This window comes from Microchirus variegatus (assembly GCF_963457635.1).
Source record: "Microchirus variegatus genome assembly, chromosome: 1".
Taxonomy (NCBI): Eukaryota; Metazoa; Chordata; class Actinopteri; order Pleuronectiformes; family Soleidae; genus Microchirus; species Microchirus variegatus.
The window spans coordinates 13383353-13409915 of record NC_139802.1 but is presented as its reverse complement, the minus strand read 5'-3'; the positions used below and the strand labels follow the sequence as shown (position 1 = coordinate 13409915).

The 26563-nt window shown below is 40.4% G+C and overlaps 1 protein-coding gene across 1 annotated transcript; it reads right to left on the bottom strand.

Moving 5' to 3' along the window:
* Window positions 1-15749: 15749 nt before the first annotated feature.
* irx1a (iroquois homeobox 1a) lies at window positions 15750-20468 on the bottom strand. Its single transcript, XM_083902036.1, has 4 exons — window positions 19965-20468; window positions 17506-18592; window positions 17295-17370; window positions 15750-16305 (listed from the first exon to the last, which is right to left on the bottom strand). Exons 1-4 carry the CDS (start codon window positions 20205-20207, stop codon window positions 16230-16232), a joined length of 1482 nt encoding a protein of 493 aa, XP_083758162.1. The 5' UTR covers window positions 20208-20468; the 3' UTR covers window positions 15750-16229.
* Window positions 20469-26563: the final 6095 nt, after the last annotated feature.

The following is a 26563-nucleotide window of genomic DNA, read 5'->3' as shown; positions in this document are numbered from 1 at the left end:
GTGGAATGCTTGAGAAGGGACCTTTCCCCTGTGCTGTGTTATTCTAACAAACAATGTCAATGAGATGGCATCCTACCTCTCACCAATTTGCATGGTTGTCAGAGGAGTGAAAGCCAGTTTTAAGGTACATCCTTTATGTGCCGGAGAAAGGATTAGGGCCAACCTCACAAAGGGGCTTTGATTTTCTTGCAAATATGTATAAGAAGTTTGGCTGAGAAAAGTGAGTTTTCAAAGCTGCAACTTTTCCAAAGCTCTCTCTCTCTCTCTCCCTCTCTACTAAAGACGAAACACAAGTGATGAAAGTTCTCCCTTTTGTAAAAAAAAAAAAACGATATTAATTCAATAGTATACGATGTTTGGACTTGGATGTTCATGTAAACTTTAACTTGAATAAAAAAATAGCAAACGGCAAAAACAAATTATCTTAATTTGTACTAGCTTTGTGGTGAATCGTATCCTTCAGTCTGAGGAAGCATAGCCCTATTTCAATTCCAACATAAATTTCCAAAGTTTTGTTTTAGCTGTAATTCATCTTGTGATGCATTCCAGCCCACTCTTTTTGTTTTGCGTGGTTTCAGCGACTCTGACTGAAAGCTCCTCACCACTTTGGTTCAATGATCGACCTGTTGATCCCACGTAAACACAAGGAGCACGCCATATGCACTTAGGGATGAGGTGAGAGTGCACACCTCATTAGCATGTATAAACTCCCCGAGTCAAGAGGTCGCCTTTGACCCCGAACACACAAATTCTCAAAACATGGCCGACACAAATGTGGTTAAGACATGTGCACTGTGCACTTCTGCTGGTGGTTGTCTTTTTTTTTTTTTTTTTTTTACATACGCAGTAATTATCCATAATGTCCAACTAATAGTTTTGGAGCAAAAAAGTATCCCAAACTGCCTGCTGTTTGACAAAAAGTATACAGACATTTCAAATTATATGTAGCATCACTGTACAGGTTAAACAAAAATGTGGGTAAACAGGCGAGACTGCATATATGCTGCATATATACATATATACATAGAATCTCTGTTACTACAAACAAGATTTGTGTGACCACGTAAGGCTGCACTGACACTTGCTAACAGCAGACTTACAGAAATCCCCCACTGTCCGAGGGCTGCTTCACAACTTTAAGTCACTAATCTATTGATGGCAACATGCTATCAGGATTTCCAACTCTTCCAGTTCACATTATAGGGTTTAAAAAAATATATATATATATATATATATATAAAAAAAACATTGCTTCATGCTTAAAAAAGATCACCGGAGAGGCGATGTCCCTTCGGTGACAGTCCAGCACAATGTGTTCCAGTTCACTTTCATCATGTTGTACCAGCTGAACATGGTGTAGCTTTCAGCCCTGCCCTGTGGGAAACCAGCCTGCCTTTTCTCTCGCTGTGTGTGTGTGTGTGTGTGTGTGATGCTGTTGAGCTTAGTTGTCCAAGCTCTCAGCGGCACAAACTCTCTGTCCTAGGGCCTCTAGCGTGGATTGGCCACCAAGACTCTGTGTGGTGTGCTCGGATGAATGCTACACTGATTCTCTACCAGAATGCGACCAGTGCAACCCCCTAAGGATGTCTGTTGGACCTCACTGTGCTGCCAAGAGAGGGGCACTTTCAACATTTCTTGTTGTATTTCGCCATCTTTCTTCCTGTCTTTTTAAAGTCAAACAAAGCAAGTATCAACCTGAAAGCCATGTGATGTGGGTAAATCACCCCCACACACCCATTATTGGTCGGTGAGCAATCCGGTTTCCTTGTACGGTCTACTTTCCCTCCATTTTAATTCCCTTTATTTTCTTATTTGTGGACATAATTACACAACAGATGCAGAGAGACCGTATGATGACAAATATTTAAAAATAAAAACGACGCCACTTGGCCTCACACAGAGTATGCACACTGTATCTCTTACCATCCATCAGTTAATGAGCTTCATGGCCTATACATGAGAACCTTCCACTTGAAAAGAGCTTGTTAAAATGCTCCCCCTCATATGCTTGTTTATAGGTCAAACCATGAAACATGATCGTATCCTCTAATAATGGTAATTCTTCTGTTTATATCACATGACAGAGTCGGCATTGACACTACAGCTGACTGGAACAGTAGTCAACCCCGTAAATTGCTCCCCTGTAATTGTTAGATTACAGTAAACTGCCTGAGACACTTGATAATGTAATCATACTTCAATGAGGTCTTGCAAATTAATTTCTGTTTTTTTTTTTTTTTCCTTTCCCCATCTTTACCCCTGAGTTCTTGTCGAAACAGCTGCCTGGCATATAATACGGTCCTCAGTGCCTTGTGTCAACAGGTTTTCGAAAATAACAATGTTCTCATTGTTTAGATAGGCCGCCGCTCCAGACGGCCCAAATCTTGAGTTGTTGATGTTCTTGAATACTTTATGATATGAATTCTCTCCCCCAAGGTGACTCAAGATGACCTAATAACAAGTGCCCTTCTTTTTTTGTAAATATGAATGACAAAATTCAAACGTTCAACTTGATCCTGCTTCTCTGCATTGTTGCTCTAGCACAATAAATCAAAGCACTACATAACATAAATGGAAACAGGCAAACTACACAAAAGAGTATGTTCTTAAAGCGTAAATGGTGTAATCTAATTAGATTTTTTTTTTTTTAATATCAATCCTTGCCTGTAAAATTATTTATACAAAACTACAGTATATTTGTGGTTTTGGAGTCAAGTTTAGTCTTTAATCAAAACTATAACCACTGTCTGCATTACTAAATTACATATTTTGTTTACTTTTAGCATTTGTGAATTTCTACAGAGACCATAAGCAGCTGTGGTCATTCTGCCACTTCACCAGTTATTACGCACGGGCCAAATGTTATCAAGCCCGGGGGACTCAAATTTAAACAAATGCCAGGTTTTCCATTCCAAGCAGTCTTAAGAAAAAGAGGATGTGAAAGTCAGAATTAAATATCTCCTTTCAGATGTCTGGTTTGTTTACATTTTGTTTCCTTGTGTATTCCTTTGGGGAAGCTTGGAAATGGTAATAATGTCAAGAAGTGCTATGTCTTTAGTGGCTCAGGCAAGAAAGAGCCTGCTCTCCAAATGTCCATGCAAAACCAACACTGTGCTGCGGGTGTTTGTACGCAAAGCCTAATCACTTCTGAAGCTGATACGTAGGTAAAATAAATGAGACTTCAAACAAAGTAAAATAGTCCTTGAGGGATGAAAACAAGCCACAAATGGAGTGTGACATATGCAATGTTTCACCTGTGAGAAACACCAGAGATTTGCGGCCTGTTTAACGTAAACTCACAGAGGTTGGATTGTTTGGTGTCAAATCTCGTAAGTTATTAGCTGATTCAGAGCAATGTGGAGTTCTTCTGAAACCTAAACTCAGTGCTACAATAACCTGACAGATGTAAACACCTATGGCACTGGATGAAAGTATAGAATGTGCCGGGTGGAGTTTTTTTTTTTTTGCTAATGAAACTCCAAATGTTAAGTTTTGCAAAAAAAAAAAAAAAAAAAATGTATGGGACTCTGTTTCTAACCTTTATGCTATAGAATAATTGATCAAATTAATATAAAGACATCTGCAACAAATGATCCCATGGGCTAGTTTTCACTGGACATATCAATTTTTGTTCTTAGTATAACCTATTCAAATCTCATGGGCCTTTTTTTTTTCGAGCTGTTAATGTGGTTCAGTAATACTTAAACTTATCATTGTCCTCCACGATAACTGACTGGGCTCAGCTTGAAGTGGTGTGGTGCGAAGCGACAGGCATGCAAGGACCCAACAATAGCACAGGTGCTGCACAGCGAAAGCAAGTGAGAGCTTTTTCTTTTTTTTTCTTTTTTTTGTCAAAGCAAGTCGAGTTGCTGCCTTTATTAGCAGTGAAATCAGTCCTCAGAAATGTCTGCATGAGCCAAACATTATCTGTTGGTGATTATCTCGCACCACTGCTGAGGTAGTGTGATCCAGTGTGCAGAATTGGCCCCAGGAGTCCTCCCTTTCTTTAAGAACTAATGTTTACAATCATTTAAGGGCGTCCGTGGAAAGCATACAGGAGACACTGGCGTATGTTTGTCCCCATTTGAGGATTGTGGTTAAGCTGAAGCTCATCTGGCAGCCTTATGGGCTGTTCATCCACTCTGAAGCTCCTGTTGTTCTTCCCCCTTATGTCCTCTATCACTTTGTCTTCTGCTCGATTATATTTTGTTTTTCCCTTCTTAATCATCATCTGATCATACTGATGAGTGTTTTTTTTTTTGTACTTTTCATATCATTGTGTTTGTTTCTCGACACATCCGCTCCCTTTTTTGTGAAGCCTCTCGTCAAATCAGTTGTCTCTAGTCGTACATGTCATCCGCTGGTATGTGCTGATGGCTGGGTTTTAGTAGGCCTTTCATGTGCGCATCATGTGTAGCACTGGCTGGAATGGGATGTAGCTGGAGTAAATCAATTTGTCATATGAGTTAAATCTGCTGAGTGCATAGGTTCATGAACAGGTTTTGTGGCTCATCTTCTGTCTCTCTCGCACATCATTGTTTCATTTGCTCCCAGTGGACCCAAAAATCCACTGCTGCATCATATTAAGAGAAAGCAGGAATATCAACATTGCTAATATCTTGCTTTTGAACTGGTCCTGTTCTGCATTTATACAAGTCCAGCTCAGTTCCCGAGCTACTTGTTTAACGACAGACAGACGCAATGGTCTGAAGTCACTTATACATGTGAAATACTGTGCATGAGGGAAGTCATATTATGTATTTCACTCTGAATTGATACGTTTGGGTTAAAAAAGAGAGCTAGAGAGAGAGTTACTGCTGATATCACTGCAGCGTATGCAAAAACGAGGGGAGTGCTATAAAGATGGTGATTGGAAATGTTTGTCGCTGAGACTCAGGCTTCCTGGAAATATATATCTGTCAGGCCGCCACAAATTTGTTAAATTTATCTTTCGTTTATGCATGTGAATGCAATGAAACAGGACAAGCAGTGTAATAAAGTGAAGGACACAGAAGTAGAAGCACTATGACAATGAAAGAATGCATTGGAAAGTGAGGGTGCTGTGGTTTGGATAGTGGGAAGGCATCTACATCTGTTTTCAACTTCACAGAACTCTGATTTAGTTTCAGCTCATGCAAAGATGTTTTTCAGTAACTTATCTCTTTTTTTTCTTTCTTTTTTTTTTTTTTCGCAAGAGTCTCTCTCACTTAACCATAACAGAAACTTTGGGTAAGCATTGGCCAAAATTATTTTTGTCACTTGTTTGCAACCCTAAACTTAGCTGTTCCTACTTTTCCGCTTCTAACAGAATTTCAAGCAGGTAAACTGTTGGAGTTTCCTTTTAAGTTCATTAATTTGCATCATGAGTCGCAGATGCTGCAGTCAAACAAAAGTCTATATCTATACCAAGTGAACTGATGAAAAAAGTTTGAGATGTATGTTTTTTAAAGAAAAATCCCCAGTGAATTTGAAGCTGAATAGCAATATAATAATATAATAATATTACAAACATTTAAGCAGCATCTTATATTGCATTATTTCTTTAAGATTAAGAGGGTTTCAGTCCTAAAAATCACTTCAGTGATGTTCAGGTCAATAGGTAGGAAAAAAAGAACAACTTTAAGGATGGGATGAATACTACGTTGTTTCAAAAGGGTTGTCTGGAAAAGCTAATTATTGTGACACAGCACTGTTTGATCTCACAGCAGGACTTAGCAAACACTGCTAATATCAGCACCAGGTAAGACAGTGACACACACACACACACTCAAGAGAAAACACAGCTGAGGAGGAAATAGTGTCCTGGGGTTTTTAGTTGGACCAATGTGTTTATTTTCCTCCCATGGTGCACCAGGGGCAAAGCAGCTTATAAACAGAGGGCCGGGGGTTCCTGTGGGGCTGTGTGTAATGTAGTGTATGTGTGTGTAATTGTTTGCAGCCATGTGTGCATATGTGGTTAGTAACATTATTGCGTCTCTAATGTATTGGCAAATTGTGAGTGCATTACTACGCACCCGCAGTTTTTGGGGTGTTAGGTTATCAATGCCTAAATCACCCCCTGTTTAAGTAAAAGATTGTATTTGGATATGAGGCCTATAGACAATACAAATAAATAGTAGAGAGGACCAAGAGTGAACTTGGGACCCGAGTGTTGGACAAACGTTTGGTTTCCCCCACTGTCTCTGCCTGCATCTGGATTATGAAGGGTAGATATACAGCTCTTCAGAGTGTGCCAATTAACAGCCACAGCAGCGGTCGGCTCACAGGAGGGCCCCTCATAAAGACTCACCCTATGGTGTAAGCCCTACCACTTCCAAGTGCTTTATCCGGGGCCGAGCCCATACACACAGCTGTTAAACTGGCAGGTTTTTAAGCAGCCCCAGCATCGCCAAAAGGGCCCAGGAGTTCATAAAGATTTTCTCAGCAAGTGCTTTCCCAAGGAAACAGAGAGTGAGAGAGATGAGAGGAAGGAGACAGAGCGAGAGGGAGGGAGGGTAAGCACGGAAGCCAGGCAATCAAGGGCCAGACCTTGCTCAGAGACACGATACAGCGATCACACTTTCTGCCTTCATCCCCCTCTATCCCCTTCTATCCCCCCTCTGTCCCTCTATCTATCCATCTCTTCTTCCTTTCTTAACTGCACTCATCTCTCTTTCTTTTTTCATGTGAAGAACCAGTGATTGGGATGGTAAGCAAGCCAATAACAAGCAGGGGGTATCCTGCTGAGTACTTGGAAGTTGGGTTAACTCCAATCGTCCAAGCCACTGCCACTCCTGCCTGCCACATACCAAGTGCTGGCATTTGAACAGCTTTGATACATATTTTAAAGGCTGCAGTGCATCAGAACTGTTCTAATCTTAGTTAAAAGCAAGGCACCATATACCTTTTTTTTTCCCCTCCTGGCACAGGGTCTGCAAATTACTGTGGAGGAAGGACACACAAGCTGTGCAAGGATCAACAGGCTTTTACAATTTTAAACAGGCAGATATGTATATACTCATTAGCCAAAATATATAGATTAATCCAACATAGAGGTCTTATACTTTCAGCACATTAACACAAACGTTGTATATTGTTGCTCGGGCTAGGTATGGAACCTCAATGTTCCAACAAGGTATCAAACGTCCTCTGTGTCACGTAATAACAGAAATGTGTTGTCAACCAAATGTGATATCAAAGTTCTGTATCTAAAGGGTTAATCCCATCAGCGTCAGTAAGCCAATAAGCGTGCAGCACGCTGTTGGACCAATATCTAACGACAGTGCTTGTGATTGGCTGTCTTGAGGTGTGCAGGAAGTTACTACCGGAGATGGTTTTGTTTTGAGAGGCTGAGAAAACAGCCGTAAGTTTTTTAACTGCCATGTGTAATGTGTATTTTTATTAAATCAAAAAAATGAATTAATACCCAGCCATAGTTGTTGCTGTGAATATTATTGTATACGTAAACAGTTCAACAATGGCCTGATAAGACGACTTGCTCATTTACTTAACAATAATTGATAATAACTTAGCATTTTTGCTGCAGAGCAGATGTCCAGTGAGTATAATATGCAGGTTTGTGAGTGCATTCAGAGTGTGTACCATAATGATTACATGCATTTGTGCGTGTGTATGTGTGCCCATACAGCCTAGGGTCCAGTGCCATTGTTCCTAGTGCTGACTGAAGCAGAGATAAAGTAGTAGAAACTGAGCTAACCACATGTTAGAGTGTATTGGCCACAGATGTGCCCACACAGATCACAGAGAAAACGTGATGGCATTTCCTCAAGATGTGGATGTGTATTTTTAAACTTTGATGTGAACATGATTTGCCATGAAAAATGCTTTGTTCATATGATTCACATGGTCTCAATAACAGAACTCATACATATTGTATGCCTATCCAGAAGTTCTTCTTTTTGTGTCTCAGCAGTGTATGTTCATCGCGGGACGTTTAGTAGAATGAGTTTTCTTCTAAAGAAAATTATGTATGTGGTTGAACATTACTTTGGCGGCAGGGATAACATGTCAGTGGCTGCGACAGTTGGTATCACAGCTACAACAACACAATGAGATACTTTTCGTTTTGAGGTCAGGTCTTGTGGCTCGGGCTCCTCTTAAACTAACACAATGTAGAGATTCGCACTAGGGGGCCCCCCACAGGTGGGAAACGGCATTGTTTGTCACAACTGTCGGAAAATAAATATATGCCATGGTAACGTGGTGTTATGCGTTTGTTTACGAGGCAACGATACCGGTGAACTCTGAAGCAGGACTTCTAATTTACAATCCGATAACATTATTTTCTTTTGACAGGGTATTAGAATTGAAAACTAACCCCCGGAAAAACAAAATAATGTCGGTGTTTTAGTTTGCGTAGGTTTCATTTTCAGCCCGGCTTAAATGACCTCTGGCTCATTGTATGCTCATTGTTTGAATTACTTGATTTATGGACGGGTGAGAGGACGAGATGAATTCAATAACGCGGCCTATTATAGCGGTAACAGGACCGGGTCGCTCTCGGTCGAGCGAACAACAGCGAGTGAAAAGCTGAACCAATATTCTCTCCCTTGTCCTGCGTTTTCCTATACTTAACCCTCTTCAGTTTTTATGCTGCCTCTGCCACGATATCCGCTCATGGAATCGTACCACCTGTATAATTTTGTCACTTTGTTTGCGTCCTCGTTCGGGGGTGGGTTATATGCCATAAAGTAGAAAGGTATAGTTCCTTTTGTTGCATGCCGATGCAGACCTGTTCAGACTTTGACTTCAGGTGCTCATTCACCCTGTTGTATAAGTTCATGTACCATCAAAATAATAATACTTGCTGGATGAAGTCCTCCACCGTTTCCCTTTAAGCTGTGCAGTTCAACAACTTTATGTGATTTAAAAAAAAAAGAAAGAAAAAGTGATCAAACAAGTATTAACATTCTAAGTCTGTCATGCACATGCTACATCTTAACACTCGAGATGGATATTTTTGTTGGAAATGGACCAACGCTTGTTTGTTCATGCGTAAATACTTTAATGATTCTCTTGTGGCCATGTAACTTTACTTTTTTTTTTTTCTCCAGAACTTTGAGTAATGGATAGATACGATACGAGGACATTGCATTATGTCATCTGCATTTCTGCCGTGCTGCTGAATGTTTAAGAGTCGCTGCAGACTTAACTTTGAATGATTTTCTGGGGGAAAAAAAGAGACAAAACCAGAATAGAATATCATCTTTTCATACACCATTTGTATGACATGTATTACAGCAGCCCAGTGGCTATTATGGTGGATCGCTTCACAGTTAATATTTGACATAAATAGCTTCTGTTGAAACTCAACATCCTGTGCCTGTCCTGTCCTGGCTGACATGACATGAGCTACTATACAAGGGAATGGCAGGTATGAAGAAAGACCCTCCAGTTCAGGTAAATGAGAAAGGTATCGCTGCTAGGTATCCGAGCTGTTGACTGGGCAGCTATGCTCAGTTCAGGTTTTGCGTGAAGTGATCGCTCCAACACATTGTGTTCTCGCGCTGCTCTTCTTCTGTTTCAGCTTTGGCAGGTGACCCAGCATTGGATGTACTGGCTGTTACACTTTAGGTGACAGTTTTTGACATTGTAATTGTCTGCTTTGGGCAAGGGGGTGGAGGCTGTAATAGAGCTCATGTTACCTTTCAGTAGAAATTATTGATAACTGGCTGTGAGAGGTGGTGTTGGTATCACTAACCTGGTTTGAGCAAGTCTTGATTGATGATGGTAATTTGGGTTTACATGACATCCTGGACCTATACCGTCAAAATGATCTGTTCGGCTGTCACGGATATTAAGAGAGAGAGGCTTTTCAATAAAACCCCTCATGCTTAAAATGTAACCGATAATGCAAATGTAATCAGACCTGTTTTTGTAACCAAATATAAACCTAACAGTTTGGTCCTCAATCATAATATGGCACGCAGCGACAAAATCAAAACAATATATGGAAGACAATGTGTGCCAAGAGTAGAAGACTAATATAATAATAATAATAATATTAATTCATTGAATTTAAGGGCACTTTTCTGGGCACTCAAGAACACCTTACATTACATGATTAAAAGAGCAGAAAATACAATACACATAAAAAGAATACAGGAAGTGAAAAATATAAATTACGTTTTAAAAACAACAAAAGAACTAAAAAAAAAACGCTGCTGCAATAATGCTGACAGAGAAAGTTGTGGGGTCAGAGGGAGAAGGCAATTCTGAAGAGGTGGGTCTTGAGTTTGGTAGTAGACAACAATGACAGGTTTAACCATTTAAAGTATAAAAAATATTAATTCACACACACACACGCGCAAACATACACATGCACATGTGTGTGTGTGTGTGTGTGTGTAGAGAGAGCGATATTTCACATTAGCAGAGACAAAGATGGGGAGCTTTTGCATTTGATATCACCTGCACTGCACATGTGCTGTGCGAGTTCAGAGAGAAACGGAGAAGCATCCTCTCTGCTAAATGGAAATTCCTGTGCTTCAGCCACAGCTGCAGTATGACACTTCAGATGGCCGTGCTTCCTTTGTACAGCCCCCTGGAATTAGCCCAAACCACAATGGCATCACATCAGAAAAGCAGACGGGAAAATCAGACTTTATTATCTGTCACTGAGGAAATATTTGTGCAGGGAGGAAAAAGGGGGCACGAGGCCCTTGGCATTTTTTTTACCTTGTCATCCTGCATTTTATTTCTGAAAACACACACACACACACATGGTTGTCTTTAAATAAGTGTCAGCTAACCCACCGTTACGATACCTGTGCTTAGGGATTGGCTTGGCACCCTGCTGAAATGTAAACACTGGTACACTTATCATTTCCCTTACCTTTTCTTTCAGTAAGGCAGGGCATGTTCCAATGGTAATTTTTTTTTTTTTTTTTACTTTTTTGTGTGCGTGTTCAGCATTGCAATGTCAAACTGCACCCATACTGAAGAAACATTTTTCAACTGGTTCTTGAAAAACAAACAAATAAAACAAAACAAAACAAAACAAAGCAAAACAAAACAAACAAACAAACAAAAAAATGCGCTAATGAAGAGAAGAACAGAATAAAACTTTCCGTCAAAATTGTGTTGTGGGGAGGGGATTCACTTCAAAGAGATCCCAGCACCAGTGATGTCTGTCTGATTTACGTTTTTCAAGTACATGGCAAATGTAAAAACCCCAATTTTGAGGAGTGAATAATTACAGAGAGGCAATGAATGACTATAAATACCCCCATCATTACTCGTCCCTCCTGAAGAACACGATCCATACTGAAGGATAATTAAGGCAAAATATTTCTGATCCTCCAACAGACTGTATCAGGAATGTGTGCACAAATACTAGTCCTAGTGTGTGTGTGTGTGAGAGAGAGAGAGAAAGAGAAAGAGAAAGAGGGAGAGATGAGGGGGTGATTCAAGAGTCACAAGGAAATTCTCCCCTAAATATTGTGTTCTGGTGAAGCTATGTTTGGGTGCATCACAAAAGTCAGGACAGACTAGATTTAATTGGTTAGTGAAATCATTAATGGAACAGAGGCAAAAGTTGAGCACAAGTGTGTGTGTGTGTGTGTGTGTGTTGGACCCTGTCAATGCCCTTTAAACAACTACAGACACGAGGAAATAACTTTGATCAACAAACATGTAGCAAACAAGAAGATTATAATGAACCTCCATGTTCAACCGGGGTCTCTCAAAATAGACCATTTCAACTGGGATAAATCCGATTTGAGGATAATATTTCGAGATTAGGCCAGCTAATTAGTGCCACACGATTGGCATGCTACTTTGACTCGGCTCCAAATAAGCATATTGTCCTCGTAGCGGAGAGGAGTGAAAGAGCTGTTCTGTGTTTCCCACTCCGAGTCAGAAAGAATATTCAACTGAGGAAAAACTCCACTGCTCTCCCCGCCTCGCTTTGTTATCTCTCCCTCTCTTTCTTGCCCGATCAAAACACAAGAATGTCGCTTTGAGTGGCCAAATGAAAGAGAACCAGACAAGAGCAAGAAACCATGTTTATTTCTAGTATATCTGTGAGCCAGGCCAGGTTTTTGTGTCAGTAGGGGTCTGCATGGGTTGTCGAGTTTGTCGTGTGTTGTTGTTGAACCGGCAGCGAGTCAGTCAGCCAGCCAGTTGTCAGGCAAGTACCAGTTCCTTGTTGCTATTTGTGTTTGTGTGTAGCCATGCCGAGAGCCTCTCTCCCTATGTTTCCCCCCTTTCCAACCAGATTCACCAGCCTCCTCCTGAAGCAAGAATCATGTCTTACAGCAGCAGCCTATTGCTGTTGTAATGAAAAGTCAGCGACCAAGGCGTCCGTCCCTTTCACTGCCATTGTGTCGCTGAAATAAGAAGCAGGAGCAAAGTAGTCGGCTAAACAGCAGAGTTTGATGGTGGCCCTGCTGTGGCTGATGCAGCCTGGCTCCAGTGACTTGTTTTTTTTTTTTTTTTGTGCTTGCTGCTTGTGAGTTTCCCCCAGCTGGGGCCAGGGCCGGGGCCCGGGATGGCTTTTTGTGTCGGTGTACGACCAGTGCTGTTCTCATGAAACTAGATAAATGGATTAGAAGGGTGCGTGTATGGGTGGGCATCTTTGAGAAAAGACAACGGAGATGTTGAGGGGAAGCAGAGGAGGAGGAGGAGGGTGAAGAAATGGGAAGAGGCAAAGACATTTGTGTTGTTGGACTACAAGGGGTCGAGTCGGTTGTAAGAATAGCCTGCTTCTGCCAAAAAAGACAAGACAGTGATAAACTTTCCTCCACATGCACTCACCTCTCTCCCCCTCACTCTCCCCTTTTCACACACACACACACACACAAACACACACGCACACAGACTGTCACAGTGCACAATTCCCCATTAAAATGAATGGACTGCCACAGTGTGACACATCTCAGTTGCAGGGGGAGATGGTACTTGCTCACCAACAAAAGACTGTGGTATTATGGGGGGGCCACAGCCTGTGACAGAATGCTAAATTGTTTTAGGGTCAACAACTTATTGTCTTTGCATGAGCCACAATTTACATATCTTCCCGAGGAGTTTTCAGCATGATGAAAAAAAAGCAGAACCTCTTATGCCTTTTCAGTGGACATTTGATTTTAATTTTATTTCTTTAAAACAATAAAAAGGAAACTTAAGTATTATCAGTATATATGTGTAATGTATATATATTGCTTTAATGCATGGTAATTATTTTCAATTGAAATGATCTTATCACTGTAATTACCACTAAGCATTATTTACTGTTTCTAACCAGATGCAGTGTTTTAAAAATCAGATAATATTGTGCTTTTACCTCTGTAATCCCAATGAGAATGGGTGTTTAGCTCTGTATTTACATTTAATTCATTTATCTACTTCTTCTTTTTTTTTTTTTTTCTCCCCACCCTTTTGATTTCATGGTCTTTATTTCCTTTCCTCCCCTGCTCTGTGGCCCAGGGCATGCGGGGAAGAAATGGCTGGAAGTGACAGCCTAATTATCAGCTCCAACTCCGCTCATTACCCATTAGACAATCCACTGTACATCCACTTACTAAATGAATAATTTTGTATATATTATGGGAACACAATATTATGGCCTGCAGCAAACGCCTTGGCGCTAACCTCACGCTGTTCCAGTACAAAAGAAATAAATGGGACAGAGGGAGGTTATTTAATTTTAGCCCAAATGGCAGCTCATGAGAGGATGTCATGTGCAAATGGAGCTCGGAGGGAGAAAGAGGAATATGAAATTGACACACCTGCCTTTTTTTTTCTTTTTTCTTTTTACGCTGCAGTATTATAATAATTATTGTGTGTAGGATAAGTGAAATTGACAAAAAAAAATCAGCCGGAGCCTCACGTGGTTTAATATTATTCTTGTAGACCCACCGGTGTCTTAATGACTAGGTCTGGAGCGCGTCTTATCAAAACACACCGCAATAGTCTGGACCAGAACGAAAGAAAAAAAGTGACAGTTATGTTAATACAGGAACAGTAATATTAAATGTCCTTCTTGGACAATTAGAGTGAAATCATGTGATTATTTTTTTTTGTTTGTTTACCCCCCCCCCCCCCCCTCGCTCGGTTTGCTCTGTCCACATTTGCATCAAATGACTTCCCCGCGCCTTGATGCTGTGGGCGACGTGTTAATGTAACTATAAAAGCGGAATGACCCCGCTCCGGTCAACAAAACCGTAAATGACCTTTTGTTAATTTTTCAACACATGCAGTCCTGCACTGCGTGACTGTTTTTTAGCGCAGGCCCACTTAAGTGACGCGGATTTATGCGGCTCACATTCACGCACACGCGCACACGCACGGGATCTAGTCCTCTAAATATATATATATATAAAAAAAAATCAGGTTTGCCCCTTTTGTACATTACTGCAACACTTTGCGCTTGTGCAATTGTTTGCAACGACTTAATTTTAAAGTTCTGCTGTTTTTTTTTTCTTCTTTTATTCCATTGTCCACGTCTATTCAACAAATCTGTTGCACATTGCTATTTGAAAATAAAGGATGATTTAGGCCCTCAACGAAAATCATATTTTGCTTTACGAGGTGAACTTGGTGTCATACTATTCCTCATCAATAAAGGGACGTCTACTTTTTGTTTATTTATATTCCTCTATAACTTGTGATATAGCACAGTTAAGTGCAATGGGCTTAAATCAAACTATACAACATTAACTGCACTCTGTGTGTGTGTGTGTGTGTGATGGTACTGTTAAAGCACACACTGTGATTTATAGCTCAGTGGAAGGTGAGAGCTATACTTCAAGATTAAGCGATCTATTTCTTTCCTATAGAGGTCGCTGTTATATTACAAAACACACGAGCAGGAGTCACTCTACAGGTTTAAGTAACTTAAATCATTCACTCATGCAGCAGCGCACACTTCGCTTTCATACAATGCATCCTACTTCACTCTAAATGTGTACAATTTGAATAAATGTGTTTTGTTGTATTAGTTAAAAACGAGTAATGGGAAAATAGCATGTTCAAATGGGTTTAGGCCCTGGATAAAGGTGTAAAAATCACAGTGACAATTTATGTGAGGTCATCAAAAATTGTATCTATTTTTTTTTTTTTTTACTTAAAAGTGTTCCTTCAAATCCAGATGTTTACATTAAAAGGGAAAGCAACGACAATCCCCACATAGTGTCCTGTGCACTTTCTTTTATTTAAACCCTATTAGGCAGTTGTGCTAAATCAATATTTAGTTTTTGGTCACTGATTGAGGAGCAAAGACGTTGCTTTTAATGATCACTATCAGCCTTGGAACAGACAGCACACCCCCCCCCCCCTCCCAAAAAAAAGAAGAAGAGAAAAAAAAAAAAACACTGACCCGCAGGCTCCACGGAGCCGACAATGTCAGCCTCCTCCTCCCCTTTTCCAAAAGAAAATATTAATAATTTATCTTCGAATCGACTTCTCTCTCTGACAGATTAGATTTTAACCATTCGATTTTGTTTGGACTGGGCGTTACCATATTATTACTTAATGACCTTCCCAGCTGCTCCTGTCCATTTTCTGTCACCAGCAACCATCTGGACACTTATTAGCACCTCAATGCTTCCACGCCGCTTTCCCCCCAAACTTGAATAAAATTAAGGCTGGCTGCACACTGCCAACACATATAGTTTTTGTCCCATTTCCACCACTAGTGAAATAAAATTAAATTACAAAAAAACTCCCACGATTTATTCACCATTATTTGTAAAAAATAATAGACGGAGGAAAAAAAAATATATAGACTGAAGATACTCAATGTTTTTCTCTATAATTTCATTTAGTTTATTAGGCAAAATATACGATCTGGACAAATTCCTTCAACGTTTTATATTTACAAATTTAAATCACTTGGTATTTACATGAAAGAAAGGACACCAAAAAACACAAGATAGAGACAAATAATAATAATTATAATAACAATAATTATTATTATTATAAAGTAAAAAGCCTACCAAAATGTCCCAGCCTGTCTGGGCAAAGTGGAGAGAGAGAGAGAGAGAGAGAGAGAGAGAGAGAGTAACAATATAGGCGCGATTATAGGCTACACAACAATAGAGGAAGTAATCCATCCATCCACAGGATATTACCAAATTACGCCATTTGTTCTTTACCGACTGAATGCTACGCTGCATTATTATTCTCATTGTCCTTTTCGGAGAGAGTGGGGGGAGCGTAAAGTCTCTTTTCTTTTTTTTTTCTATTTTTCTTTTCCTTTCAAAGCACGAAAAAAAAAAAAAATGTCTTGATCAAGCCGAGGAGAGAGCAGTGAGGACCCGTTGCGTGGCGTCTTGTGGACTCCTGGTGCTGGAAGGCAGAGATGATCTGGATAAAGAATAATACAGGAAGGTGCATGAATATCCCCTCCGTGTTTGGACAGCGGGTTTCAATATGAGGCTCAAGTGTCTGGCTGAAAATCTGCAGCAGTTCTGATTTGAAACAGACTTCCCCCTGAATTACAATAATAATAATAATAATAATAATAATAATAATAACACAATACATAATTTTAATTTATACAATACATTGTCGAATTTATGTTTAAAATATTTTAGTTGATTTGAGGGTAAAATACTGTAATTTTTAATCCCTTTTAAATATCTATGATTTATTATTATTGTTGTTTTTTTTATTATTATGTCAACGACTGTTGCATTTAAACAGTGAGTAATACTTGAAACAGGAGTATTTTTTCTCTCTCTCTCTTCTGTAAGAGCGCTCCCCTGGGCTCCGGGTCTCCCATGGGTCTTTAGGGAAAGCACACAGCCCAGACTGAGCCCGTTTTACTCGGTGACTTGATAAGTAGCCACACTCTCCCAAGAGGGGAGGAATTAAAGGGGGGTGTGGGATGGGAGTCAAGACCCCTGTCACCCGCAAAGCAAACTGTGTTTTATTTGTTTGTTTATTTTCAGCATCATTTAGTTTTTTTGTATGTAGAAGAAAAAAACAAAACAAACATTGCGTGACATAAAGTTTAAATGTACACACTGTAATACGATAAACAATTAGCTTAAGGTTTTGCATCCTCTATAATAATGTTTATTATTTTTTTTCCCCCCTTATAATTACTGGGAGTTACAATTTACAGTCAACACACTGGGCCTTCTCCCTGACAAGCATGCTCAGTTTTTAATTACTTATTCATTGTTGAATGAATAATTAGTGTCTATAAATCGCAGCAACTTCTTTTGAGGCGATGCAAATCAGCACATATTTATTTGTAGATTTATAAATAAATGAATAAATTGAGTGTAGTCATTTTCTCCCCCTCTAAAAAAAAAATAAGAATCAACATTAGACAGCAGTTATCTCACCTGTCGTGAATGGGTCGAAAGGAAGACTTCAAGGTCTGTGATGGAGGCGAAACAGACCGTGCACCGTTTTCATGGTCTGGAAAGAAAAGGAGCATAAAAACCACAAATGAGCACAGGACAATATTCAATATAATATTCAATTATACCATATACTATATAAATATATATATTAATATACAGACATATGGGTTGCTTGTTTGTAACGACCTACCTATATGTTTGGGACTGTGGTTCTCTGCCTGGGCCTTGCTGTCATTGCTGAGTGCTGCTGCAGCTGCTACCGGAGACACCACCACTGACGTCGGCTGCTGCTGCTGCTGCTGCTGCAAGTGGTGGTGCTGATGGTGCTGGTTCACCCCCAGAAACGACCTCACATTGAGCAGGGAGTTCTGGCCTAGAAAAGCCCCGTTCGTCCAGTTGTGGAACTTCCCAATCTGACAAGTGTACAGTCCGTGACTGGGCAGGAAGGCCGGGTGGGTTTGGATCTGGTGGTGTGGGGCCGATGGATGCGTGGTGGCTGCTGGGCCACCGGGGGACGTGGGTTTCTGGGAGGAACTATCAGGAGTCGTCGCGGTCTCGGCTAAAGACCATATCTTAGGCTTGTTGTTAGACGGCAGAGGAAAAGTCCCGGATCTGTCCGGAGAAAAAACTCGCGTTGTGTTGTTGTTGTTGCCGTCAGAGTTCTCCTTACTCCCTGGGTGAACTGGAACTGTGATCTTTGATTTATCAAAGGCCTCGTGGGCCTGCAGGGCGAAGGCCCGTCTTTTCTCCAAACTGTCCAAGTCTACACCTGCGCCCACACCGCCTCTGTGTTCCCTGCCCCCCTCTGTCGATTTATCGTCGTCGTCCTCGTTGCTTTGATCCCCGTCGTTGTCGTCGATTTTGTCTATGTCTATGCTCTCCAAATCAATCTCCTCCTCGTCTTCGTTCTTCTCCGCTTCGTCCCCGCTGCCGAACAAGTTGCCGTCCTCCCCGTCCTCTTTGCTCCTGCTCCCCCAGGTCACCTTGTTCTCCTTCTTGAGCCTCCTCCTGGCGTTGGCGAACCAGGTGGAGACCTGCGTCAGGGTCATTTTGGTGATGATGGCCAGCATGATCTTCTCGCCCTTGGTTGGGTACGGGTTCTTCCTGTGCTCGTTGAGCCAGGCTTTCAGGGTGCTGGTGCTCTCCCGGGTGGCGTTCTTGGGCCTGGCCGGGTCCCCGTACTGAAACTGACCATATGGATAGAAGGCCGGGGAGGTGTGGGCTGCAAAGCTGGCAGGGTGGACGCCGGGACTGTCCTTCAGATCATACTGGGATCCCTCGAAAAAGAAAAAGGACATTGTCTGATTACAATTGTGCCATTGTGATTTTTTTTTTCATTATTTAAATAATAATAATAAGTTATAAATTAGAAATAATAACAATTACTTTCTCAGTTTAGTTTCGCTGCGTTTAAATCTGACACAAATTAATGAAAAATAAACAAACCCTAAAGTGACAGTTGCACGTGAGCGTCTCAACTTACAAACTCGCACCAAGGCCTGAAACAACCATGCGTCTGCAGCAGCACACACACAGTGAAGCTGAGGCTTTTAATTAGTAAACATTATTCACTCGTGTCAGTCTAAGGAGACAAACAGTGAACAGGACAAGAGCGAGAGAGAGCCGCGTTCCATTCGTGTGAACGCGCAAACACATATACGCAAACAAAAAAAACTTTCTGCGTGCGTCTTACAAACTCCACTCAAGTTTTTTGTTTTTTTCTGTCGGAGCAGCTGGAAGGCCAAAGTTAAGTTTCCCTGTATCATTAATTAATCACATATGTTGTTTTCACTCGCCTTTGACACCTCAACACTCACACCCAGAGATAAAGTCAAGCAACGAACGCTCAGGGTTTTTGTTTTGGATGAGGTTTGCTTTTTGGTTTTGAAGCTGTGGCGCAGAAAAGCCTCCCTCTGCGGGGCCTGGCGCACACATTAGCCACTACATTAACACACTGCGACTTAATCATCATCACCAGGATTATTTTAGGTCAATAAATGTTCTTCATCAAGCAGCAGCAGCAGCAGCAGCAGCAGAGACCCCACGAGTAATTTACTGAGTGGATGACGGAATATGAGCCTAACCTCACTCATAGCAGAAGCTTTGGTTCCACACATGAGATTATTTATAACAATCTGGGGGGAATTATATAGCCAGTACACCGGACTGCGTATAAACTTTATTATTATTATTTTTAATGCTGCACGTGCTGACACGCAAATATATGGCACGTTCATTTCTTCTACTCTGAAATAAATCTAACGTTCCAATCGATCACAATTGAAATGATATATTATGTTTATTATTATACAGCCTGTATTCTTTATTGTCATTTTATTCAGGCCTGCATTGTCGTTTTGTTTTTGTTCGTGCTCTCTGGACAAACTTTTCACTTTGCAATCTCGGCTAAACACTCCACTAAACTGCCAGGAATCGAACACATTCAATTAAATTAAATTAGATACTGGACATTTAAAATAATCTGCCATGTTTAAAACATTACTGTGTAATATTCTATTGTTTTTGTTTAAAAACCGGCCAATGTGCCTATGGCTATTATTTGTTTTTTTTTCTAAAGGAACGCCAGGCATAAACACGTCTGTGCACGTCTTTAAACACACACTTATACATCTGGATATAAAGTCTTACCATTTGTGAGAAAAGAGCCAAATCCGCGCTTGTATAAGGTAAGAAAGCGCTGTAGTTGTGTGCGTACGGGTTGGCGTACATGCCCAACACTGACGTGACCGCCGCCGCGGTGGCGGAAGGACTTCCTCCGATTTCGGTGCTCCCTCCACGGGACGAAGGCGAAAGCACTCCCGGTCTGTCGCTCCCGTACACCGCCTGGGAGGCACTTAAGTACTGCGGGTAGCCGAGCTGCGGGAAAGACATCTCCTCCACCAAAATTGTCGCACAGCTGTATGGTCCGACAAACTGTGCTTTTAAAAAAAAAAAAAACAAAGTGTGTGAGTTGAGAGGGGGAGAAAAAGAAAAAAAAAAGGAAACCCAACAGGAGTGAAGGGGAGAGTGTTCAAGCCAAAGTCGCAGCTACTACAGACATACACAGAGGTGTTCGCAGTCAAAACAACCCGCTCTTAAATCTCTGCTTCCTCTCTTTTTCTCGCGCAAAGTCCGCTGGATGTGATCAGATCAACAATTGCGCTCCGACTGACGCGCCTGGCCCTGAGGTCTCCAGGCTGATCCCTCAGATACAATTTGAAGTTGATGCTTTGATTGGCATCCACTACTTGAGCCTGCAAGCTCCTCCTCGTTCAGAGCAATGTGGATAATGTGAATATAGAGTGAGCACATTGGCTGCATGGGGCCTCTCTCTCTCTCTCGCTCTCTCTCTCCTACTCACTCTCTCTCTCCCTCACTCTCTCTCTCTCTCCCCGTGTTTGGACTTATTGTATGTTAAATGTTCAAGCATTAGAGTCCATTCACCGAAGGCTTTGATTGTTGTATGACAACCTGTCTACACGATTTTACAGCTGTCCGACACAGGGGGAAGTAAACCCGTCAGAAGAAGGAACTTACTTTGAATAGATTTAAATAGCAGGGTAATTAAAGTGTGGGGAATGAATGGCTGTTCCTCACAGGATTTATTATTTGGTATCAACGCTGATGCTGGATTTATTTAATTCAGGTGTTCAGTTTTTTTTTTTTTTTTGTTTTTTTTTAAAGTACTTCAAGTGGAACTATTCTTCTTAATAATATATTGTTTTCACTTAAAGAACAAGTGAACACATTATTGTAATTGTTTGAAATTATCTAAACTTAAAACATATGTATATATATATAAAAAAACATATATATAAAAGCCCAAATGGATACATTAATAATCGTATATTTCGACTCGATAACTGCCATAGGCTGTAACTTTAAATTGTTAATTTAATGACGCTTTCTCTCCAAAGTCAAAACAGATTAGCGAAACTGTGCAAATCTCTGCCCAATGTTTAACAATTGTGGACGTTTTTATTGACTTCTATTTTGTTTTGATTTGATTTCTCATAAAGGTTTTATCAGCCAAGTTCTTCCTCCCCGTTTCGGTCCATCTGCGCGCGCGCGCTCTCTGTCTCTGTGTGTGTGTGTGTGTGTGTGTGTGTGTTATGTGTGTGTGTGTGTGTGTGTGTGTGTGTGTGTGTGTGAGAGAGAGAGAGAGCGTTGTCCTTTGAAACAACAGCGCCACTTCACGTTTCCATGTTTTGAGACCGGAAAAAGCCACAGACAAGTCCAACACCGATTAGGTCCCTGAACGCGCCACAAAGTGTTATCCACGTGCACTTCAAGCTTCTAATTTAGAAGTAAATGACGTGGCAGCACTTAAAGCACATAAACTCGGGCAAACAAAAGTGAGTGTGAAGAATAAAATTGGAAACCTTTCACAGAATGCTCTCCTCTGAAATCCACACCTAAATTATTGTTTTGCATTTTAAAATTATTTTATTTTTTCCTAATACACTGTATATATATTTTTAAATGATTTTAAATAAAAGTTTAATTTCAATAATAGAAAATAATAGCATCGCCTTTTCTGAAAGCAGTTTCTAGCTCAGAGGAAAACGGTGTGTACCCTCCTCTACTGTCCACTTCTGACCCAGCCGTGTGTCTCACCAGAGGAGGGGTGTCCATGTTTTAACATTTCTATTTCCATTTGATTTGATTCTTATATCGCCCACCTCCCGTGTCATTGTGGGGGGGCTGAGTGGGGTGGGGTTTTGGGGGAGGTGGTGGTGGTGGTGGTGGGGGGGGGGGGTGCTATTCTGTAGATCTAGATTTAATGCCTTAACGACTGGAGCCCAAGAAGTCAGTAGATTTTGATCTGCACCAGATGGCTCCGAGTGGATATTGCCGAGCACCGAGGATCTGTTAAAAAATATCTGTGGGGCACTGATGGTAATCTGGCTAACACATCATAAAGGAGGGGAGGAATGGCAATTGTGATAACCCGGTGGAAATGTGCGCAGGGAGCGACACATGACGGCTGCATGGAGGGTGAGGGGCGTTCAGGACACTGGAAATATAATAAAGGCACCCCAAAGTAAAAAAAAAAAAAAAAAAAAAAAGAGAATGTATGTATTCAATAATAATGATAATAACAAAAGTGATAACAATACATGCATGCGTAAATACAGTAAAAAATACACAATTCCTATTATAACAATCTTTTCCATTTCTTTTTCGAAGAACCAGTTGACTCCTGGTAAACAATGACAAGTGTTGAGGCCAGTAAACCATTACTGTTAACTGATTTATTGGGTCTTGTTAAACTCTCATTACCACCACAAGCTCCTCAGCTTCCACCCAGAGAGAGAGAGAGAGAGAGAGAGAGAGAGTGTGTGTGTGTGTGTGTGTGTGTGTGTGTGTGTGTGTGTGTGTGTGTGTGAGGGAAAGCATGGAAAACTTTGTTCCGGATCCTGTCGTTTCATTTTTTTTTTTCAGCTCGTCCACGTTCCCTTAAGTATTACGCCTCGAAACAGATGTGCTTTCGAAATTTGTGACGGTCCATGACGCGCACACGTGTTCTTACACACACGTGCACATATGCATACTGTATGTTATGTATATATGTATATGCATATATATATATATATTTTTTTTTTTTTAAATGTATGTTTATGTTTTTATCCAAAATCAACCATAGCTTTATCCTGTAAACATTTCAGGGGGCTCTCTTCTATCTAAAAAAAACCAACCAGGTGCAATGTATTTCATTAAAATAGTAGTAATATCCTAAGTAGCTTTTGCCAAAAAAATAAATAAAAATAAAAAAAATAAAACAAACAAATACAGAGGTAAATGTGTCTTATAATGTACACACACCCTCCTAATTGGAAATAAAAGTAGTATAATTTAATAAATTTTACACACAAACACGCACACACACACACAGAGGTTTGTGTAAATGTTATTTTTAGGACACTGACTTCCATTCATTTGGACAGCATAAACAAAGCATTTGTCCTAACCTAACCCTAACCAGTTAATGCCTAACCATAGCCCTAAACTTAATAAGTTCTTAAGAAATGAGATTCTACCTCATTAGGAGCAGGTTTTGGTCTCCACGAAGACTACTTGTACACACACATAGTGTTTTTGCTCCCTCAAATGTAAACTAATATCTGTTTATAAAGGGCAGTAAAGTCGGTTCAAAGGTGTCAAGCAGTGCTTTTTAAAACAATGTTTGTACTTAAAATTTTAATTATTTATTATTAGTTTTTTTTCTCAAAAAAGAAGCATGCACGACTGCCTTAGGTTAAACATGCAACCAGACATTAATGTTCTCTTAAATAAAAATGTTAAATTAATTTAGTTCCTAATGCTTGGGTAAGATGTCAGTCAAAGTTTTGTTTTCAAAACTTTGGTGTTTTGTCAGGACGATGAGTCTTCCAACGTGTTGCTGACTTGTTTGAATTCTTGCTGTGTTGTTGAACTTTGATATTTAAGATATGAGCCAACACATAGACCTGTGTGATTCCAAAAAACAAAAAAACAAAAAAAACAACTAAAAAAAAAAACATCAGTTGTGTTGACAATTGGCTACCACCAGCAGAGGTCAAGGGTGTCTCTGTGAACTAATAACTGTGGTGAAAGATACTCCTTTCCTGCCTCTGGGAGTGCCGAAGTTGAGGAAAGGTTAAGAATCTGCAGAATGTCCCTTTTGTGCTTTTCTGACAGATTATCAAATTAAGTGTTGAAACCAAAACTCAATTTCTCCCCGGAGAGAAGAGATTAGATGAATATCAGTGATATCAATAGACCATCATAACTGTTAGGCCCGGCTTCTACCTTTTAACATTACACACAGACGTACACGCACGCACACACGCACACACACTCACTCCGATGTACTCGCCAATCTGCGTCAGAGCGACTTAGCTATTTAGCTGTGAGTGAGAGCGAGAGAACCACTGGTGTTGCTGTGAGACATTTGATACACGGCACCACACCTATAGGTGAGGAAACTAGGTATTTCCTGGATAATAAAAGAGGTCTATTCTGGGTCTTAGAAGGTCAAGACGTTATATGCACTTGACAGCGATACACTTGGAGGGCTGGTGTTCCTCACTTCTGACATGACACAGGCTTCTTGACTTGAAAAAACTATTTTAAAGAACACTGCACATGTGTGGCCCCCCCATTTTTCAAATGATTTGATGCATGCATCGAAACAGGGATTGGCCCTCATCTTGGTCTATTTCTAAACTTTGCAGATTTCACCATTACATATGTTTTATTTCTTATTTATTCCACTGTATGGTGGATGCTATTGCGGTTGCTAAATTCAAGTTGTATTTGAGACAAAAGTATACTGTTTAGAGAAACTCATACACGTCTTTAGTCAGAAGTGACTGCTACCAGTTTAATGTGATAAATGATTGCCATGACCATTTCTTCACAAAACATTTGAATCCCTCATTTCACATTTACTATGCAAATGAGCGCACACAACTACTTATTTTTATTAATTTTTTTATTTTTATTTTTTAAATAAACATACAGCATACATAGAAAGTACAGCTTCACCCATTTAACCTGATACCTGATGCATACAGGTATGTGTTAAAGGACCTCGGTTAAATGTTTTAAGTAAATACAGTTCATGTCATGCTACTAGGCAGTTGTTTTTGTTAAAGCTCAGTTGCAGAGACGTTTGGCTTACACGTCATTATAATATTAAAGCTGATTGCACAATATAATATTGATATGAACATGCCATCGTCCAATTCATCTTGATCCCCTATGCAGGGGTGTCAAACTCAAATGACCTGAGGGCCACTGAGTGTCTATTTTGGCCAGTAGGGGGCTGGTGGGAAAAGTCCTACTTTTTGAGAAAAAAATATAAAAAATGATATTTATGATGACACTTTATGTAATTTCAAAATGAAAGTGTTTGTTTTGATATGGAAGGATACACACGTTCATAATATAAATGTGGTCATGAGGACAAATTAATCTATTAATAAGTCAACATACTGAAATAACTCATTAGAAATTGATATTAAGTGATGAACCAAACAAAATCGATAAGTTAGCTTATCTTTGCTACAAATTGCAGTTTTTCACAGAAAAAAAAATACCGTTCCATTCCTGGCACAAAGGAACGTGTATCCAAAACAATGACAATTAAAATGTGGACATTCTGCAGGAGGGGCTGTGTGTATGAATGCAAATGTCTGCAGCAGTCACTCTGGACATTCTCTGGAGATTATCCCTAGATTCTCCAGCCAACTCCCTTGTATAATCTCCAGGTAATGTCCAAGTGAACTCGTGTGAGAATGCAGCAGAAGAAACTCTACAGCAACTGAATGGGTGAGTGTCCGGCCCTCTGCATGCTCAAACCAGGCACAACAACTTGCCTCGATCCTCCTGAGATTCTATCCCTGTTTTGACAGTGTCGCACCCATTAAATCTCCAGCTCTGTTTGTCACATGTAAACAGTAAACTCTGGCTACTGGTGTCTTGCTACTGCTGTGCTTTAACGATGGTCACCAAACAATAATACACCTGGAATGTTCTATGTCATAATCTGGTAGACATTACATGTGTTTATTAAAGGGGACATATTATGTAAAATCAACTTTTTAAAAACCGGAAGTCTGCAAAGTCCACGAAAAGTTCTTGGCTCCACAGTGCAGCACAGAGTCCTACACAAACTTCCAGCCTCAGAGGATTTATCTGTCCAGTGGATACATGTTATGTATGACAACAATGTGCCTGCTAGAGCCTGCAAATGATCACTTTTCCAAATGCTAACTGCTGTTAGCTCCCAGTAGCCTCTGTGGCTGATGTAATTTCCTGTCCCTTAAGTTGCGTTTTACTTTTTTTTAAGGTGGACCTTTAAGGTGGACCTAACGAGATACTACTAAACGAAGCTTTCTGAACAGGGCTGTTTTGGCAGGGTGATTGAACTGCTGTGGTGCTTCATCCTTATGGTATTTTGACCAAAGCATGTCACAGATATGTTCATTAGGACACCAGGGAACTAGGTTAACTTGGAGAAATAGGGTATCCTTTAAGTTTTGTTCATGAGAGACAGGGTTGAATGAAGTTCTTTTGTGTAAAGTCACACTCAGCGTATACTGTTTTTGCTGCTGGAGCAACAACACTGCTACCACCCCGGTTGCTGAAGGCAAAAATTATACAAAAACAAGATCAAACACAAGCAGAGAAGGTGTTACCTCATCATGATCAAGTTTTATCATGATTTACTAGCTCACTTAAATAGATGCTGCACTGCTGCT

Excerpts from the sequence above, each read along its gene's own strand:
- irx1a (XM_083902036.1), bottom strand. The coding sequence starts at position 20,207 with ATGTCTTTCCCGCAGCTCGGCTACCCGCAGTACTTAAGTGCCTCCCAG. Across the intron at positions 18,593-19,964 it reads TGGCTCTTTTCTCACAAATG|GGATCCCAGTATGATCTGAA; the intron begins GTAAGACTTTAT and ends TTCTTTTTCGAG. Across the intron at positions 17,371-17,505 it reads CCACAGTCCCAAACATATAG|ACCATGAAAACGGTGCACGG; the intron begins GTAGGTCGTTAC and ends TTTTCTTTCCAG.